An 18,855-nucleotide genomic window follows, 5' to 3' on the forward strand; every position below is an offset into this window, starting at 1 on the left:
GGGTAGGAGGTAAATTAACGGGTTAAAGACGCGGCAAAACAGTTGGTTAAAAAGGCGATAATCAGGCCGCACGTTACTGTATGGGAGGGAATAGCTAATCCAATCGTTTACATCTCATATACATGCCGTGGGCGGAAAGGGATATGCGTCGATTTAAAGAAGCGGTAAAGATTGGTAAAAACGGATAGTGAATCGCGGGTTAGACTTACGCGGCCAAATTGTGGGTAGAAAGCGGATTAGAAACAGGGTAACCGCGGCCGCGCTTTACTGTATCGGCTTGATAGAAAGTGTGATGGGTTTTCTGTTTGAAATGTCCTAGCTTATGAGCTCTCATCACAATGCATGATGATGTTTGTAGTCCCTGCTTCTACCGTTTGAAATCAGTGCTGCAGGTATGAGAATGCATCAGGATGGGGATTACCAGGAATTCAGGAGAGGCCTAAAATTTCCCTCCTTGGGCCTGGTTCACTCGGCAGCTCTGAGTTTTACAATAAACCTACAACTTCCTCTAAAGGTTATTTCTAAGCATAGACCATTTTAATCACATCAAGATATATTTAGAAGCGGGCACCAGGGTTTATATTCATGATTTCCCTGTACGTAACCGGATCAGTCCAGACAGTGGGTTATGTCCCCCTTCCAGCAGATGGAGTCAGAGAAAACTTCGAAGTGTGCTCCCATATAAGCTGGTGCACCCTCTGTCATCCTTCAGTATTAAGTATTCTCCTGACTCCAGCAGATGAGAGTGGCTGAACTCTAGTTCCCCACTAAGACTTCTGAAAAGCTAAATTTAGTGCTCTTTTCTCTATTTCTTAGTTTCCTTCCTATCTTAAGATGGATCAAGGTTAATAGAGGATAGTAAAAAAAAAAGACAGGGAAAGTTCAGACCCTTGTCTACGGCCCAGCAATCTAACTTGCAGGAAGAGCTGTTTTTCAGTCTCCATTGCTGTATTTGCTTTGTGGGGGTAAGTTTTTGTACCTTTCTTACTTGCAGGTTAGATTTGTAAGCCCCAGGGTGCAAGTTGCTGGTCCATCCTCTCCCCCTTTTCCTCCAAGCCGACCCGCTGCCCTGAGAAGTCGTTTTGCCTCGGGGCAGCCTCCACAGAGACGTGACATTCCTCTGTGTGGTGTAAATAGCAATTCAGGCAGGTCGGAGAGAAGGAGTAGTGCTGCAGAGGGGGATTTTCCCTGCTCCTCACAGCCACTCACCAGCGATTCATCAGCGGCTCAGCTCACAGTCCCATTCCACGGTCCTCAAGGTGCTGCGTGTGCAAAGAGCCCGGCTCTCCCGCGAGAGGATCTGTGCGAGATGCTTCCCTGGTGGGGAGGGTTCCTTGCGGTCGGCAGGACAAGCAGGTTCGCGCGCCTCGATGCACGGAGGCTGGCCCCGATCCTGCCCAATGCGGGAACAGCGGCCTCAGGACCTGGGGTTCACCAAGGTGCATCCAGGGTCCGCGTGGTCCATCATCCTCTGGGGGGCTTGGCTCCTCTTCCTGAAGGCCCTCTCCCGGACCCAGACCTGGATGAACCCTCTCTGATGGCTCAGATGGAAGGGGATGATCCCCTGGGTACTGTGTCTCTTCCATATGGGATCCGCTCATCCCATATGTCGTGCAGGAATTGGATATTGAGGATCCACAAGACCCTTCAGGGCCTTCTCCACCAGCTAAGAAGGGGGACCCCGTGCTCTCAGGTCTAAGTCCACCATTGAGGTCTTTTCCTTCCCATCCTACGCTACTGCAATTGCTGTCCCGGGAATGGGATTCCCCTGAAGCCTCCCTCAAGGTGGGTAGAGCTATGGATAAGCTATACCCCCTCCCAGACGATTTTCTGGAGCTCCTCAAGGTTCCCAATGTGGACACGGCGGTATCTGCAGTGACGAAACGAACTACCATTCCGGTGATGGGAGGTGCTGCCCTATGGGATATGCAGGCTAGAAAGCTCGAGGTGTATCTTAAGAGAGTATTCGAGGTGGCAGCTCTGGGTGTCAGAGCGGCAATCTGTAGTTCCCGCACACAACGGGCAGGACTCCGATGGGTCCAGCAGCTCCTCAGTACACAAGAGCTGTCTCCTGCCGAAGCGCAACAGGCTGACCACCTGGAGGTCATGATAGCGTATGGGGCAGATGCGCTATATGACCTGCTCCAAGTTCTGGCCAGGTCTATGGTTTCAGCAGTCTCCGCCAGACGTCTCCTGTGGCTCTGCAACAGGTCAGCGGATTCCTCCTCCAAGACCCAGTTGGGCTCCCTACCCTTCAAAGGGAAATTACTCTTTGGAGATGATCTGGACCAGATTATCAAGTCACTCAGTGAGAATAAGGTCCACAAACTGCCGGAGGATCAGCCGCGGGCTGCTAGGACCTTCGGTTCCACTAGAAGCTGTTTACGGAGCCAAAGATGTTTCCATCAACCAAGAACAGCTGCCTCTCATCCGCCCTCTTCGCGTTCCCAGTCCTGGTCTCATTCCTTTCATGGCCGAAGACCGGCCCGGGATAATCTTCCCCAGGGGGCAGCTCCCAAATCTTCACAATGAGGCCATGCCAGCCCACTCCTCGGTCCCCAGGATAGGGGGCTGTCTCTCCCTCTTCCACGAGGAGTGGGTCAAGATTACTTCAGATCAGTGGGTCCTGGTCATTCTAAAGCACAGTTATGCTTTAGATTTTGCTCGTCCTCTAAGAGACTGATTCCTCTTCTCTCCCTGCGGACCACCACAGAAACAACTCATAGTATGCCAGACACTCGACAGGCTCCTGGCCCTCAGAGCAATTCGCCCGGTTCCTCCGATGGAAGTGGGAGCCGACCATTACTCCGTCTACTTTGTAGTCCCCAAGAAGGAGGGTTCCTTCCGTCCGATCCTGGATCTCAAGATGGTCAACAAAGCCCTCAGGGTCCCACACTTCAGGATGGAGACCTTACGCTCAGTGATAGCGTCGGTACACAGTGGAGAATTTCTGGCCTCCTTGGATCTAAAGGAGGCTTATCTCCACATTCCCATCCTCAAGGCGCATCAGCACTTCCATCGCTTCAAGATTCTGGGACAGCATTTTCAATTCCAAGCCCTGCCCTTTGGACTGGCGACAACTCCCCGAACCTTCACCAAAGTAATGGTGATAGTGGCAGCAGCCCTCAGGAGGGATGGAATCCTGGTCCACCCCTATTTGGACGATTGGCTCATCCAGGCAAAGTCCCTGTTCCAGTGTCAAAGAGCGATAGACAGTGTTGCATCTCTTTCAGTCCCTCGGATGGGTGGTCAATTTCTCCAAGAGCAGCCTTACTCCATCTCAGTCCCTGGACTTCCTAGGAGCACACTTCGATACAGCTGTGGGCAAGGTACTGCTGCGTCCAGATCGGGCCCGGGCTCTCATCTCCCAGGTACAGCGATTCATTTTGCTCTCTCTTCCCACAGCCTGGGATTATCCAGGTTCTGGACACTATGGCATCCACTATCGATCTGGTACCTTGGGCTTTTGCACATATGCGTCCTCTGCAGAGAGCCTTGCTCTCCCACTGGAAACCGATTTCTCGGGAGTTTCAGGCCATCCTCCTGCTGCCAGAGAGAACCAAGGACAGTCTGGCCTGGTGGCTCAAGCTGGATCATTTGTAAAAGGGAGTAACCTTGGCAGTCCCTCAGTGGGTGATTGTCACCCCAGATGCCAGTCTCTCTGGTTGGGGAGCGGTCTGTCAGACGAAATTGGCACAGGGGACGTGGATGTAGTTGCAAGCATCCTGGCCAATCAATCGCTTGGAGACCAGATTGATGCGCCTGGCATTGAAGCGTTTTCTCCCCCTAGTCCAGCATCTGGCGGTTCGGATTCTGTCAGATAATGCAACAACAGTAGTGTACATCAATTGTCAAGGGGGAACAAAGAGTCGTCACGTTTCTCGGGAGATGGACAAGTTGCTGGCCTTTGTGGAGGTCCACCTTTCCCGCCTATTGGATTCTCACATCACAAGAGTGGACAACATTCAAGCCAACTTCTTGAGTTGTCAACGCATAGATCCCGGAGAGTGGGAACTCTCTGAGGAAGCAGTGGCACTTCTATTCAGTCGGTGGTGGTCTCCCCACCTGGACCCGATGGCCACTCCACGGAATGCCAAAGCTCCGCGATTCTTCTGCCACAGAAGAGAGTACGGCGCGGAAGGAGTGGATGCCTTAGTCCTTCCCTGGCCGCAGCACATTCTCCTCTACGTGTTTCCGCCATGGCCCCTGGTGCGAAAAGTAATCAGAAGAGTAGAGAGTCACCATGGTCCAGTAATTCTGGTGGTGTCAGAATGGCCACGTCGGCCGTGGTTTGTGGACTTGGTCAACCTCTCAGTTTTCGGCCCTCTTCGCATGGGAGATCTACCACGCTTACTGTGCCAGGGTCCGGTATTTTTCGACCAGGCAGATCGCTTCTGTCTTGAGGCCTGGCTTTTGAGAGGTGCCGGCTGAGAAGACGAGGATACCCGGAGGCAATGATCTCGACCCTCCTCAAGTCTAGGAAGACCTCTACGTCCATTGCCTATGTCAGAGTTTGGAAGGTCTTCGAGACCTGGTGTGGCTCTGTACCTGTCTCGCCGTGGAGCGCCTCAGTGGCTCAGATACTGTCGTTCCTGCAACAGGGCCTGGAAAAGGGATTGGCCTACAATTCCCTGAGGGTGCAGGTGACTGCCCCCCCCCCCCCCCCCTTTCCTCTCACCTTTACATCGTCCGATTTCTCAAGAGAGTGAAACACGTTAAGCCTCCAGTACACGCTCTGTGTCCCTCATGGAGCCTCAACTTAGTTCTTCGAATTCTAGGCGGCCCACCTTTCAAACTGCTATGAGCCGCTACCCTCAAGGATCTTACGCTCAAGACAGTCTTCCTGGTGGCTATTTGCTCTACCTTCAGGATTTCAGAGCTTCAGGCGCTATCGTGCAGGGAGCCCTATCTCTGTTTCATGGATTCAGGAGTTTCCTTGCGCACGGTGCCCTCTTTCCTGCCCAAGGTTGTTTCTGCATTCCATATGAATCAGACGACGGAGCTCCTGTCTTTCTCAACTGAAGATTCCCGTGAAGTACGCAAGCTTGATGTTAAGCGCATCTTCATTTGCTATCTGGAGGCCACAAATGACTTTCGCTTGTTGGATCATCTTTTTGTACTTTGGAGTGGCCCAAAGAAGGGGCCAAGGCTTCAAAACCCACCATTGCTCGATGGCTAAAAGAGGCCATCGCCTCAGCATATATTGGTGCCGGTCGACAGCCTCCGGTGGGCATCAAGGCCCATTCCCTCTGAGCTCACGCGGCTTCCTGGGTGGAGAGTCAATCTGTTTCACTTCAGGAGATATGCCGAGCAGCCACCTGGAAGTCTTTACATACCTTTGCTCGGCACTATCGTTTGAATCTACAGCCACCGGTTTTCGGCTCCTTTGGCAATCGGTTCATTCGAGCAGGGCTATCCGGGGCCCACCCTAAGTAAGGAAGCTTTGGTACATCCTACTGTCTGGACTGATCCGGGTACATACAGGGAAAAGAAAATTATTCCTTACCTGCTAATTTTCGTTCCTGTAGTACCAAGGATCAGTCCAGATGCCCACCCTAAGGATTTATGGGATTGGGATTGTCTCTCTGCTCAAATTGTTTTCCATATACCACGTGTTTAGTGGCTGGTTCATTTTGCAAGTTTAGTTGCCTCTTATAGTTAGTACACACTGTACAGTTGTTCAAGTTGAAAGGGGTTTATACCTTGATCCATCCATCTTGTCTCTTCAGGCTTTGATATTCTTAATACTGAAGGATGACAGAGGGTGCATTAGCTTATATGGGAGCACCCTTCGAAGTTTTCTCTGACTCTATCTGCTGGAAGGGGGACATAACCCACTGTCTGGACTGATCCGTGGTACTACAGGAATGAAAATTAGCAGGTAAGGAATAATTTTCTTATACATGGGACGAAGAGGCTTATTTCTCATTTTCAGGCCGATTTTAGTACGGTGCTCTTGGGCCAAGCGCACCGTTAGCCCCCGTTTGGACGCGCTATTATTACCCCTTATACATCTTGATGAGCATGCATGTTGATGAACCTATTAGTTAGTCCTGCGTGATACAGAAAGTAAAATGTGCAGCCAGGCCGCACATTTTACTCTCATAAATTAACTCCTGCCCAAAGGCAGGTGTTAATTTTGGCCGGCACCGGGAAAGTGTACAGAAAAGCAGAAAAAACTGCTTTTCTGTACACCCTCCAACTTAATATCATAGCGATATAAAGTCGGAGGCCCCCCAAAAAAAAATCAAAAATCTTAAAAAAAAAAAAAAAATATCAGCCCGCGGGTTGGAAAATTTTGCCGGCGTCCATTTTCCCAACCCGTGGTTGTCAGCGGGTTTGATAACCGACACCAGTAAAATTGAGCATCGGCTGTCAAACCCGCTGACGGCCGCCGCTTCTGCCTCCTTATTAGCACGGGCCCTCATTTGCATACAGAATCACGCGCCCAGGAGAGTGGCCTGGGCGCACGCCTCGGAGCGCCGGCTCTCCCGCGCATTTTACCGAATCCTCCCAACAGTAATAAAGACATAAGGGTTGTGCCACCAACCTGACTAGGATTAGTATCTCTGCTCCTGAACATATTCTCACTGTTGGCGGTGTTGTATCCTATCCTTCGTGACAGTGAGCTGTCCTGGGGATGGAAGGTGAAATCACATTACATGCTGACTTTTCGGCTGGCATCCATTTTTTGTCATAGTACTAGCTGTTCTGTGACAACTCATATTCTTTTAGCAAGCAGCAGTGCTATTGTAGCACCCTCTGGTGTCTTCACCTGGCATAGCAGAGCAAGGCAGATTGTATGAACAGTTACTAAAGATTTGTCTTCCTTGTGTCAGTGCCATTTCTTTGGTCGCCCCGTTTTCTTTTCCACCTCCGTGACTCAAGGGACCCTCATTGACCTTCCCCGAGAAGTGCCCTCCGAGCTGCTTGTTGACTGGTAGGGGTTGCCACGGTAGCATCACTCACTTTCCCTCCCCGAGCTGGAGCACACTACTTTTTTAATGGTACTACTCGGGCCCAGCCGGCTCTAACAGACACTGGATCCAAACCTGCAGCTGTAAATTTAGAACTTGGGCCAAACATACTCAGCTTTTAAAAAGTGTAGCTGAATTTCATGAAACAAATCTTACTTTATTCGTTTTCAAAACCGTGTGTGGCGTGGCAGGAAAAGGTGCAATACAATCCAGTCTCCATAAATCTTCCCAGTACCTAAGCACTGTAGGTAATACCCAGCCTGCATTTGTAGTCTATAAACTGTCTCCGGTCATGGTTTGCTGTTTAACTGAAGCAAATATTCATAATTCTTTACATAATATCAGCAATTTTTCCACTGACTTCAGACATAGGCCTTATTCTTACACATCACTATAAAAAATAAAAATCCTATTTTTATTTCTTGGGATTGAGCTACTGAAGTACTATCTCTCTAATTGAGGCACAGTATTGAAATGCTATAATGTATGCCTATAAGAATTATCTCGCTGAATCTCTTCTTTCCCTAGATCTGATTGGTAAAGCTTTCAGTAGGTTCAGGCACAGTGATGTTGTCAATTTATGCAGACTGAAGAATGGTTTGAATGTCTTGGAGATGTGGCATGGTGTGACCCATGCCTTTAAGGACTTGGCCATGTCCTGTGTAGGACAGTTCTTACAGTACTTCTTGAAGAAACAAAATAAACATGTCACAATCCTTGTAGGTAAGTCACTTGTGATTTTTATAGTGTTACTGGATGTATGTAGTACCGTCAAATCAGAGGTATTAAGCTATTATAAGTTCCTGGCCCATATAGTTTATAATCTAATTGGGTACCTGAGGCACTGAGAGATAATGTGACTTGCTCAAGGTTACCAGGAGTGTCAGGATTTGAACCCTAGTTTCTGTGGGTCATCAGTCATTTTTCTAACCACTAGGCCACTCCACCTTCAAGCAAATCAGAAACTGATATATTTTCTCCAGTGTTATGATTTTGTTGAGATGGTGTCAATTGTCAAAAATCGCAGAGATTGAAATCCTCTTTCTATATTCTTGTGAAAAATCTCAATTATAGACAAAGTTGAAGAAAATGCTTAACAGGCTTTGAGGTCATGAGAAAGTCACTACCCAGATGACAAGATCCTTCTGTCAGTTACCGACTGAGGAGGATTTGTGAAAACAGGAAGTGAAAGGGGATAGGCTGGGGTTTCAGCAAACTTGCCCTATCTCCTTGAGAGATGTTGGCATATAGGGGGGCAGGCCTGGGATAATCAACTCCAGGCCCTGCCTCGGCCAAGTCTAGACCAAACAGATATGTCTTGGTCTTTCCACATCTTCTCTAATGTGGGCTAGGAGGAGTTGGGAATAAATTAGTTTGTTTGTCTAGAAGATATGAGATATTCTTCTTAATTAAATTATTTATACCTTAAATTTTAGGCCACTGTATCTTGAGAGCTCACGGCAGTATAGCACAACAATTCAATAATGTAAAAGGGCTGGCCCCTTTGCCGTAATATAAACAAACATGATGGTAAAAGGGCCATCTCGGTCGCAGGGTTGTTCCCTGCCATGCATAGGGACCTAGGTTCAATTTCTGGCACAGGTCTGCTGCCCCCAAGCGGGGGAGGGAGCTGTTGTCACCTCCCATTAGCCACACCTAGTGGCTGGATTGGGGGTTTATAATCTCATGGACCTTGGGAGGGAGCCCTGGTGCATGGCCTCTGCTGTCACAACCGGACTGTAGTAAGCTGGGAGAAGATATAAAATAGGGAGAGAAAAAAAAATCATTGAGTAGTTGTGAATGAAGGTTTGTGATGCCAGGTTTTCAAATGAGCTGCAAGCCTAAAGGATCAGGAGGGCATCGCTGGGCCAGACAAAAGAAAATAATTATCTTATGGTATTCTGCTATGTTACAGTCAACTGCTAGGTAAAAGTACATTTGCAGGAATAAAATATATTGTTCTGGATGTTATTCATTAACTAAGGGGCCTCTTTACTAAACTGGAAGCAGATAAAAATTCCATGGGGGTTTACTAAACTATGGCACCTGAGTACGGTTGTTTTTTAATAAATCCTGCAGAATGCTGATATGACTGGGAACTTCTCATGTTCCTGGCTGTGACAACATACGTTGGGGGCTGTCACCTTTTAAAGGGGCCATAAGGCCTAGAAAAAAATCTCCTCACCCTCCATGTCCCAAAATTGCTGGTAGTCTAGTGGAACCCTGTGACTCCCCTCACTATGCAGCCCCCCTTAAGCACCATCCCCCTAGATTAGAAGCATTGATTTCCATTTACCAAATTGTGGGCCCTCCTCCTTTCCCAACTCTCCCAGACTTCCCCATGCTTACTGGGAAATCCCTGGGGGTGTAGTAGGGCAGGAGTGGTCCCCATTTGCTCTTGTGTCACAGGGAACATTTTTCAAAATGGCGCTGACTGACCTCATGCACTCCTTGCTCTACATGTGAGGGTTGCAGGGTTCCACTAGAAAGACTACTAGCGATTTTGGGACACATGGGCAGCCTTTTACTGAGCCTTGTACTGTAGGGGCATTAGTCTGATAATGCTCTTGGGGAAAAGCTAGCTACATGCAGATTTTTCAATTACTGCGATACTTGTTTGCATGCCAATAAATTATTTTGCATGCTTTTGCATGCAGAACTGCTCATTTGCATGTCCCTATTGCACTAGGTTTAGGGGCCAGGAAATAACATGCAAAACTTGTTTGAGTGACACTGTGTGTAGCTCCCTTCAGATTGTGTAATCTGAAGCCAGCCAGTATATGAGATTTTTCTTTTATACAAAGATAGGTCTTGCTGAAAAGCAATTGCCAAGACTTCTCTCCTGTCCCTGCCTTGCTGTTCAAGGGCTGTGAATGCTGCCTCCACAGCATCAGCAGCTCAGGCCAGCCTTGATATTTTGTGGCCTGTATTGCTGTTTAATGAGCAATAATAGTAATACGTCATACTCATTTTGGAGCATGCGTGTATTGCAGAAAAATGGATTTACTTAACATAGCTATAATGTCATGTGAACCTTGAATATTTTCTTTTTGTTGCTCTTTCAAATAGGAACATCTGGGGATACTGGCAGCTCAGCTATTGAAAGCGTGAGAGGGATGAGGGATGTAGACATTGTTGTCCTATTACCACGTGGTCGTTGCACACAAATTCAAGAACTGCAAATGACGACGGTGATTGAAGATAATGTCCATGTGTTTGCCGGTTTGTAATATCATTATAATATATTATATAATGCAATGCTGGTGCAAAACTTGATGAAATTAAAATGTTTTGTCTGTAGCCCCTTCCCCAGCTTCTGCCTGGGCACAGGTTCACATGAGTTCTTTTCACATGGCGGGAAAGAACAAGTCTTTCAAGGCAGAGGGTTTTCTGGAACTCCTCTGCAGTCCATTAAAAATCCACACATATACTACACTGTAGTTGTTTAACAATAAAATCATTAAATCATTCTCCGTCAAATGAAACAGTTCTGTACTCCCAGGCAGTAGGGACTTTAGGCCAGCGGCTCTCAAGCGGTGTGTCGCCAAGCACCGGCAGGTGTGTCACGCACTTCCTGGTCTCCTGCTGCTTTTCCCTTCCTCTCCTCACCCCAACAAGATGCACACAATTCTTCAACAAACACTGCTGCCGTTCCTGCCCATGCTTTTGGCACATTCAAGTCCAGAGTGGAACGAAAACAGTGTTTCCCTGTACGTACCCGGATCAGTCCAAACCATGTGTTATGCCTCCCTTCCAGCAGGTGGAGGCAGAGAAAAACTTGAAAGGCACCCTCACTGAACCCGGTGTACCTCCTGCATCCTTTCAGTATTTCTCTGTCTCCAGTAGATGGAGGTAGTGCAAACCCTGCGGTCTTGCCCTGGGTCTGGGATTAGGCTATCCCTTAAAGTTAACTAAAATTGAACTAGCTATTAAGTAGTGAATCAAGCAAGTTTAAAAAAAAAAAAAAAAGGAAGAAGTTCTTGTGCAGCTGGGAGTATTTCCCTATCCTCCCAGAGGGTTGTGAAATCCTGCGGGTTCATCCCCTCTGGTAGCAGGTATTGGAGCTGGGGTTGGTGACCCCGTGGGACTCCAGCAAGGTAAGCATCCCGGGAAGAGATTACTGGTGGTCCAGTCCCTCTCTTACCCTGTGGTGTTCCTGAGCACTTGTGTGAAAAAAAAAAAAAAAAAAAAATCGAAATTTTTCAAAAATTTTCTTTTTAGTCTGCTGCAATCCAGGAACCCTCCGCGTTTTCGTCGAATTTCACTGTGTTTTTTGCGGTTTTTGAGCTGTTTTTTTCCCACCATGATGCCGTGGCCATCTTGGTGTGTAGCATGTGGAGAATCCTCCGCGCAACTTTCTAGGCCTGGAATTTGCTCCCGCTGTCTGTCAGTGTTCTAGGAGGGAGGGGGAGGTTCTTCCTGCGTTATCTCCGGTCCCTGCAGGTCCTGATGATATTTTGGATCAGGACCAGGATGATTTACAGGAGGACCCTGTTTTCCCTGGAGGACAGGATGTTGATTCTGATTCTTTTTCTTTAAATTTTGGCCTTCTTATGCATAAAGCCTTTTTGGCTTCCAGATCTCTGCAAGGTACTCCCTTGCCGATGAGACCTGTGCAGGGACCGCCCCCAAGATAGCCAAGCACACAGATGTTCCCGCGTCTCTACGGGTCACGAAGTTGAAAGGCGCTGTGGCTTCAGGAGGCACGGCCACTCCGGGCAGTACGGCGACAGATGCAGGAATTTCTCCTTTCCCTTCTGCTGGTGGGGGATTGGATGAGGAGCAAGGAAAACAAAACCCCTTAGAGGGGGATGACCCTAAGGTGGCCTGGCTGTTTCAGAGGGAGGAATTAGAGCTCCTCATTCCAGCAGTTCTGTCTGAGCTGAGGGTCGAGCTTCCCCTACAAGCTCTGCCGCAAGATTTGGTGGATCTGGTTATAGCGGGATTGCGTACTCCGGCCCAGGTTTTTCCTGTTCATGCCATGATTCAGCAGCTGGTGACCAGGGAGTGGGAGGCGTCAGATGTTGGTCTGCGAGTGGGTCGCATTATGGATAAGCTGTATCCGTTATCAGACGACTTTCTGGCATTCCTCCGATCCCCTAAAGTGGATGCTGCGGTTTCGGTTGTGGTCAAATGGACCACTATTCCTGTGGCAGGCTCGATGGTCCTCAAGGATCTCTGGGACTGCAAGCTGGAAGTCCTGCTTAAGCGTATTTTTTAGGTCTCCGCCCAGGGTGTCCGAGCGGCAGTGTGTAGCAGTTACATGCTGCAAGCGAGTCTGCGCTGGGTTCAGCAGCTGCTGACGTCTAGAGATTTTCCTCCGGGAGAGTCTGAACAGGCACAACATTTGGAAGCTGCAGTGGTATATGAACGGATGTTCTATATGACCTCCTCTGCACCTCATCTCGCACCATTTCGTCTGCAATGTCAGCAAGGCATTTTTTGTGGCTCCGCCACTGGCCAGTGGAAGTTTCATCCAAGGCTCAGCTGGGAGCTATCCCGTTTAAAGGTGGTTTTTTATTTGGGGATGATTTGGAGCAGTTGATCAAGTCCCTGGGGGAGAACAAGGTTCACAAGTTGCCAGAGGACAGACCGAAGCCCTCTAGAGGTTTTCCATCATCCCGTTCTTGTTTTCGGGGGCAACGGAGATTTCGGCAAAACAGGCAGCAAGCGACAGCCATTTGCCAGAGGCCAAGCCTGGTTCTCGTCCTTCCGTGGACGCATAGGTGGTTCTTCCTCTGCTCCCACCTCCAAGCCTACACAATGAGATGCAGTCAACCCATCCTTTGATCCCACGGGTTGGGGGTCGCCTGTCATGGTTTTACAAGGCATGGACCACAATTACTTCAGATCAGTGGGTGCTAAGCTTAATAGAATGAGGTTACGCTTTGGAATTTGCTCGTCCTCTCAGAGAGTTCTTCATCATATCTCCATGCGGTCCCCAGGCCAAACAACAGATTGGTCAGCAAACTCTAGAACGTCTACTGACCCTCGGAGTTGTGAAGCCCATGACTCCAGAGCACTGGATGACAGGGCGATACTCCATTTTCTTTGTAGTTCCAAAGAGGGAAGGCTCCTTCCGGCCAATTTCAGACCTCAACGGGGTGAACAAGTCTCTCAGGGTGTCCCACTTTCGCATGGAATCTCTGCATTCAGTCATCGTGGCGGTGAGGAAGGGCAAATTTCTAGCCTCTCTAGATCTGATGGAGGCCTACTTGCACATTCCCATACATGAGGATCACCAAAAGTTCCTTCCCTTCATGGTGCTAGGAATGCATTACCAATTCTGTGCTCTACCCTTCAGCCTTGCGACCACTCCTCACACATTCACCAAAGTCATGGTGGTGGTGGCAGCCTTTCTCCGGAGACAAGGCATGCTCATTCATCCCTACCTGGACAATTGGCTGATCAGAGCGAAATCAAGAGATTGCTGTGTGGAAGCGATACACCAGGTGACCACTCTCTTGGAATCCCTCGGATGGGTGATCAATCAGTCCAAGAGCAACCTCGTCCCCTCCCAGACGTTGGAATTTCTGGGAACCCGGTTCGACACTGCGGTCGGGAAGGTCTTTCTCTCGACTGATCGACTGAACAAACTGATGGGGCAAGTTCATCGATTGTTGGCTCTTCCACTGCCCAAGGTGTGGGACTACCTTCAAGTTCTCGGCTCGATGGCATCCACTCTGGAGGTGTGGTACCTTGGGTTTTTGCTCATGAGAGACCATTACAAAGTGCATTGCTTTCCCGATGGGACCCCAAGTTGGAGAATTTCCAGTTCCCTCTATCACTCACAGATCATGTCAGGTCCAGTCTTGGTGGTGGCTCTGCCCACACAACCTGTCACAAGGGGTGAATCTGGAAGTTCCAAACTGGATAGTGGTGCCACGGATGCCAGTCTCTCCGGCTGGGGAACTATTTGCCAGTTTCTGTCAGTACAGGGTGGATGGTCCCCAGAGGAGTCCGGATGATCAATCAACCACTTGGAGAAAAGAGTGATTCGCTTAGCCGTACAACCTTTCTTCCACACTTACGCCATTAGGCGGTTCGGGTCCTCTCTGACAATGCAACGATGGTGGCCTATATCAATTGTCAAGGAGGCACCAGAAGTCAAGCTGTAGCTGAGGAGGCAGAACTGCTCATGGCTTGGGCGGAGCAAAATCTTGCAACAATAGTGGCCTCTCACATAGCCAGGAAGGACAACATTCAAGCGGACTTTCTAAGTCGCAGATGCATAGATCCCAGAGAGTGGGAACTCTCGGATCGGGCAATGGATCTCACTTCTCGCTGATGGGGGACTCAATGGCAACATGGGACAATGCCAAGGCTCTTTGCTGCTTCAGTCGCAGGAGAGATCACGGTGCAGAGGGGGTCGACGCACTAGTGCTTCCCTGGCCAACCTCAATTCTCCTGTACGTATTTCCTCCTTGGCCTCTGGTGGGCAAGGTGATTCGCAGGATAGAGGCTCACCCAGGGAGGGTAATCCTAGTAGCTCCGGAGTGGCCCCGACATCTATGGTTCGCAGATCTCATCAATCTAACCGTGGACGGACCTCTGCGACTCTGACATCTTCCACATCTTCTCCGTCAAGGTCCTATATATTTCGACCAGGCAGCTCGCTTTTGTATAGCGGCCTGGCTTTTGAAAGGAGGAGATTGAGAAAGAAAGGGTATTCTGAGGCAGTTATCACTACATTGCTACAAGCCAGAAAGGTGTCTACCTCTCTTTCTTACAGTAGAGTGTGGAGAGTTTTTGAGACCTCGTGCTGGGGGCAAGGATTCCTTCCCAGACACGCTACGATTGCTCAGATGTTGAGTTTTTTGCAAGATGGTTTGGCCAAGGGCTTAGGGGCGGATTTTAAAACGAGCGCAAATAGCCTACTTTTGTTTGCGCTCCAGGCGCAAACAAAAGTACGCTGGATTTTAGTAGATACGCGCGGAGTCGCGCGTATCCGCTAAAATCCTGGATCGGCGCGCGCAAGGCTATCGATTTCGTATAGCCGGCGCGTGCCGAGCCGCGCAGCCTACCCCCGTTCCCTCCAAGGCCGCTCCGAAATCGGAGCGGCCTCGGAGGGAACTTTCCTTTGCCCTCCCCTCACCTTCCCCTCCCTTCCCCTACCTAACCCACCCGCCCGGCCCTGTCTAAACCCCCCCCTTACCTTTGTCGGGGGATTTACGCCTCCCGGAGGGAGGCGTAAATCCCCGCGCGTCAGCGGGCCTCCTGCGCGCCGGGACGCGACCTGGGGGCGGGTCCGGAGGGCGCGGCCACGCCCCCGGGCTGCCCCGGGCTGTAGCCACGCCCCCAAAACGCTGCCGACACGCCCCCGAAACGCCGCGACGACCGGGCCCGCCCCCGACACGCCCCCCTCGGAGAACCCCGGGACTTACTCGAGTCCCGGGGCTCTGCGCGCGCCGGGAGGCCTATGTAAAATAGGCTTCCCGGCGCGCAGGGCCCTGCTCGCGTAAATCCGCCCGGTTTTGGGCGGATTTACGCGAGCAGGGCTCTGAAAATCCGCCCCTTATTGTTTAATTCCCTTTGGGTACAGGTGGCGGCCCTTGGCAATCTGGTTGGTAGCTCAGTGGCGTCCCATCCTGATGTGGTACGTTTCCTCAGAGGAGTAAGACATTTGAAACCCCCTGTCCGTCCGATATGTCCATCGTGGAGTCTTAATTTGGTTCTTCGCAGATTGTGTGACCCGCCGTTTCAGCCCCTTAAGTCAGTAACGTTGAAGGACCTCACTCTGAAGACAGTGTTTTTGGTGGCCATATGCTCAGCTTGCAGAATTTCTGAGTTGCAAGTGCTTTCCTGTAGGGAACCCTTCTTGAGAATCTCTGATTCGGGGGTTTCTTTTCGAATGGTGCCATCATTCTTGCCCAAGGTAGTGTCTTCTTTTCATTTAAGCCAGTCAGTTGAGCTTCCAGCCTTTCCTGATTTAGCGAACGATGCCCAGCACACGCATGAGCTTTGTAGGCTGGATGTTAGACATGCTTTGCTATGTTATTTGGAAGTCACAGATTCTTTCAGACTCTCAGATCATTTGTTTGTCCTTTGGAGTGGTCCCAGGAGAGGTCAGAAGGCTTCTAAGACAATGATTGCTCGATGGTTGACAAAAACCATTTCGTCTGCATACATTTGTTAGGGATGTTCAGTTCCTGAAGGCTTGAAGGCCCATTCTATTTGTTCTCAAGCAGCTTCTTGGGCCGAATGCCAGTTGGTATCACCTCAGGAGATCTGCAGAGCCGCAGTGGTGTGCTGTGCTTGGGACTCGCAAGGTCCCACTCTGTTTAGGGAAGCTTTGGTACATCCCATGGTTTGGACTGATCCAGGTATGTACAGGGAAAAGAAAATTGGTTCTTACCTGATAATTTTCGTTCCTGTAGTACCATGGATCAGTGCAAATGCCCACCCAAAGACTAGGAGTGGGTAACGGAAATTTTTGCAGTCCACGCTCGCATGTTACGGTTATGTTATTGAAGCATACTAAGAAAGAAAAATACAGTTTCCGTGTTTATCTGTTCATGTTTACAGTTCTGTTCTTGCTTGATTCATTGCTAGTCCTTTTCTGCTTTGATATTCTAAATACTGAAGGGATGCAGGAGGTACACCGGGTTAAGTGAGGGTGCCTTTCAAGTTTTTCTCTGTCTCCACCTGCTGGAAGGGAGGCATAACCCATGGTTTGGACTGATCCGTGGTACTACAGGAACAAAAATTATCAGGTAAGAACCAATTTTCTTTTGTGGAAGCCGGCAACAGCAATGTGGCCTTTTCTTCTTCCTGCCCCTGTGGCCCAGAAGAAGAAATGATGTTTACCGGGCATGCAGGAAGAAGAAAGGACCATGCTGTTGCTGCCGCTGCAGAGGATGTTTAACTTTTGGTTGGTGCCTCTGACCGGATGCTGCACACACTGCCTGAAAGCCCGGCCGTCCGTTCCGAAAGCAGGCAGTGGCCACCCTAGCGGTAAAAGTCACTTAGCACAGACTATGTTTCAGGAAGGAGCAATGGAGGCTAAGACTGGGGGGAAATGCAGGCTCCTTTGCAAGGCCGGGTGATGTCAACCCCCCAGACTTTAAGCTTGTAAATCCTAAAAACTGTACAAATATTCCCAGGTTTTAACAGTCTCTGGCAGACTGCTCTAACAGGTTCTTGTTCACAGTTTGATTGTGGCAAAGTTGCTTGCATGAAACTGAAATATGGAGAACAGGAAACCAGAAATCTGTTAAATGAATGAATGAATGATGGATGTGATGTGTGTGAGAGAGTGTGAGCAATAAATATTGCACACGGGAAACTCAAGGGTTCTTCTGTACTCATGAATATTTTCCCAGAAGCAATAGAAAAGGAGAGGCCAAAGAAAGAGGCATTTCTCTACTTAAAAAGCAAAAGTACAAATGAGCAATGTTAAGATCTTGAGCCAAAGCCGCTTTGTGGGAGAGAGGATCCTGGGGTCTTCCTTTCCCATGGTAGTGCTGGACGAAGCATGTGCTTGCAAGAGATTACTCCAAAGCTCACTGGGAGTTCATGTCCAATTACCCCTGCTAGAAACCCAAAATCTATCTACTTAGTTTTTGTTTTCATATGTGAGGATGTTTCAAAGTGCACTAGGTATTTTAGAAACATTCTTTTATTTTAAGAGAGAATATTTTATTTTTGTAATTGCTAGTGAGAGAAAGAGAATGGTCAGGGAGATAACTGGTGTGTGTGTGTGTGTTTGTGTGTGTGTGTGTGTGTGAGAGAGAGAGTGGTCAGGGAGGTGAGTGGTGTGAAAGAAAGAGAGATTGGTCAGGGAAGTGAGTGGTGTGTGTGTGTGTGTGAGAGAGAGAGATATTGGTCAGGGAGGTGACTGGTGTGTGTGAGACAGAAAGTGTGTGTGAATGAGACAGGCTAGTCATGGACCCTAAGGAAGAGGAGCATGAGGACAGAGCTTCAGCAGCCATTACTGCTTCTGGTATGTGCTACTGTCCTACAACGGAAAGGAGTAGGAGAATTGTTAGAGAGGGAAGTAAAGGTGGCTTTTTAAGTTTATTTCTCTTGATTGACTGCCATTTTAATTATTGGGTATTATGTGATGTGTCTGCTGTTTGAAATATTTTATTGGTATTTAGAGAATTTTTAATAATTTTGTACGTTTTTAATGATTGGATGTTGTTCTATTTACCAATTGTTTTGAAACATTTATTATATTTATTATTCTAGTTTTAGAATTATTTTATATTACTTGAGAAATGCATAAATAGAAATGTGGAGACAAAAACTGAACTGGAAACAGCAAGAAGCCAGACTGAGTGTATGCAGTGCAACAATGGAAAAACAAAAACATTAACTTGATGGTCACTTTATTCTGTATTTGGTGAGGGTTTGTTTGTGTTCTGCATGTGTGACCCAGGTAAGGGTATTCTGCAAGCTTGTAGTTTCTGTGTAGGGATCTACAGCAGCTTGGCTTGTTCTATTTTCCTAATAGAAGGTGTATTGGTGTTTAGGGCCTGGTTAAATATTTGTAGTGTTGCCTTTTATTTTAAGAGAGAATATTTTATTTTTGTAATTGCTAGTGACTAGTTGTTAATCACCTCCCTGGCCAATCTCTCTGTCTCTCTCACACACACCAGTCACCTCCCTGACCACTCTTTTTCTCTCACACACATTCCAGTCACCTCCCTGGCCAGTCTCTTGCTCTCACACATGTTTTCTGTCTTACTGCCTTGTGCTGTAGCTGCCATGTGTGCTGAGGGAGGGGTGAGTGAGTAGACAGAGTGAGCCAGTATGTGTGTGAGAGAATGTGTGTGATTGAGACTGTGCAAGTAAGAGAGAGAAAACGCATGAGAGAAAGAGAATGGTCAGGGAGATAACTGGTGTGTGTGTGTGTGTGTGTGAGAGAGAGAGAGTG

General features: G+C 48.6%; 1 protein-coding gene across 2 annotated transcripts in view; it reads left to right on the top strand.

The window, feature by feature from the left end:
- THNSL2 (threonine synthase like 2) overlaps positions 1–18,855 on the top strand; it is a 75,511-nt gene that overhangs the window by 20,637 nt on the left and 36,019 nt on the right. For both annotated transcript variants that reach the window (XM_029593087.1, XM_029593096.1), the window contains exons 3-4: positions 7,506–7,700; positions 10,047–10,199. In XM_029593087.1, the coding sequence (XP_029448947.1) occupies positions 7,506–7,700; positions 10,047–10,199 (348 nt within the window). The remainder of the gene's footprint in view (positions 1–7,505; positions 7,701–10,046; positions 10,200–18,855) is intronic.

The sequence above is a fragment of the Rhinatrema bivittatum genome, chromosome 1 (genome assembly GCF_901001135.1).
Source record: "Rhinatrema bivittatum chromosome 1, aRhiBiv1.1, whole genome shotgun sequence".
In the NCBI taxonomy this organism is placed as follows: domain Eukaryota; kingdom Metazoa; phylum Chordata; class Amphibia; order Gymnophiona; family Rhinatrematidae; genus Rhinatrema; species Rhinatrema bivittatum.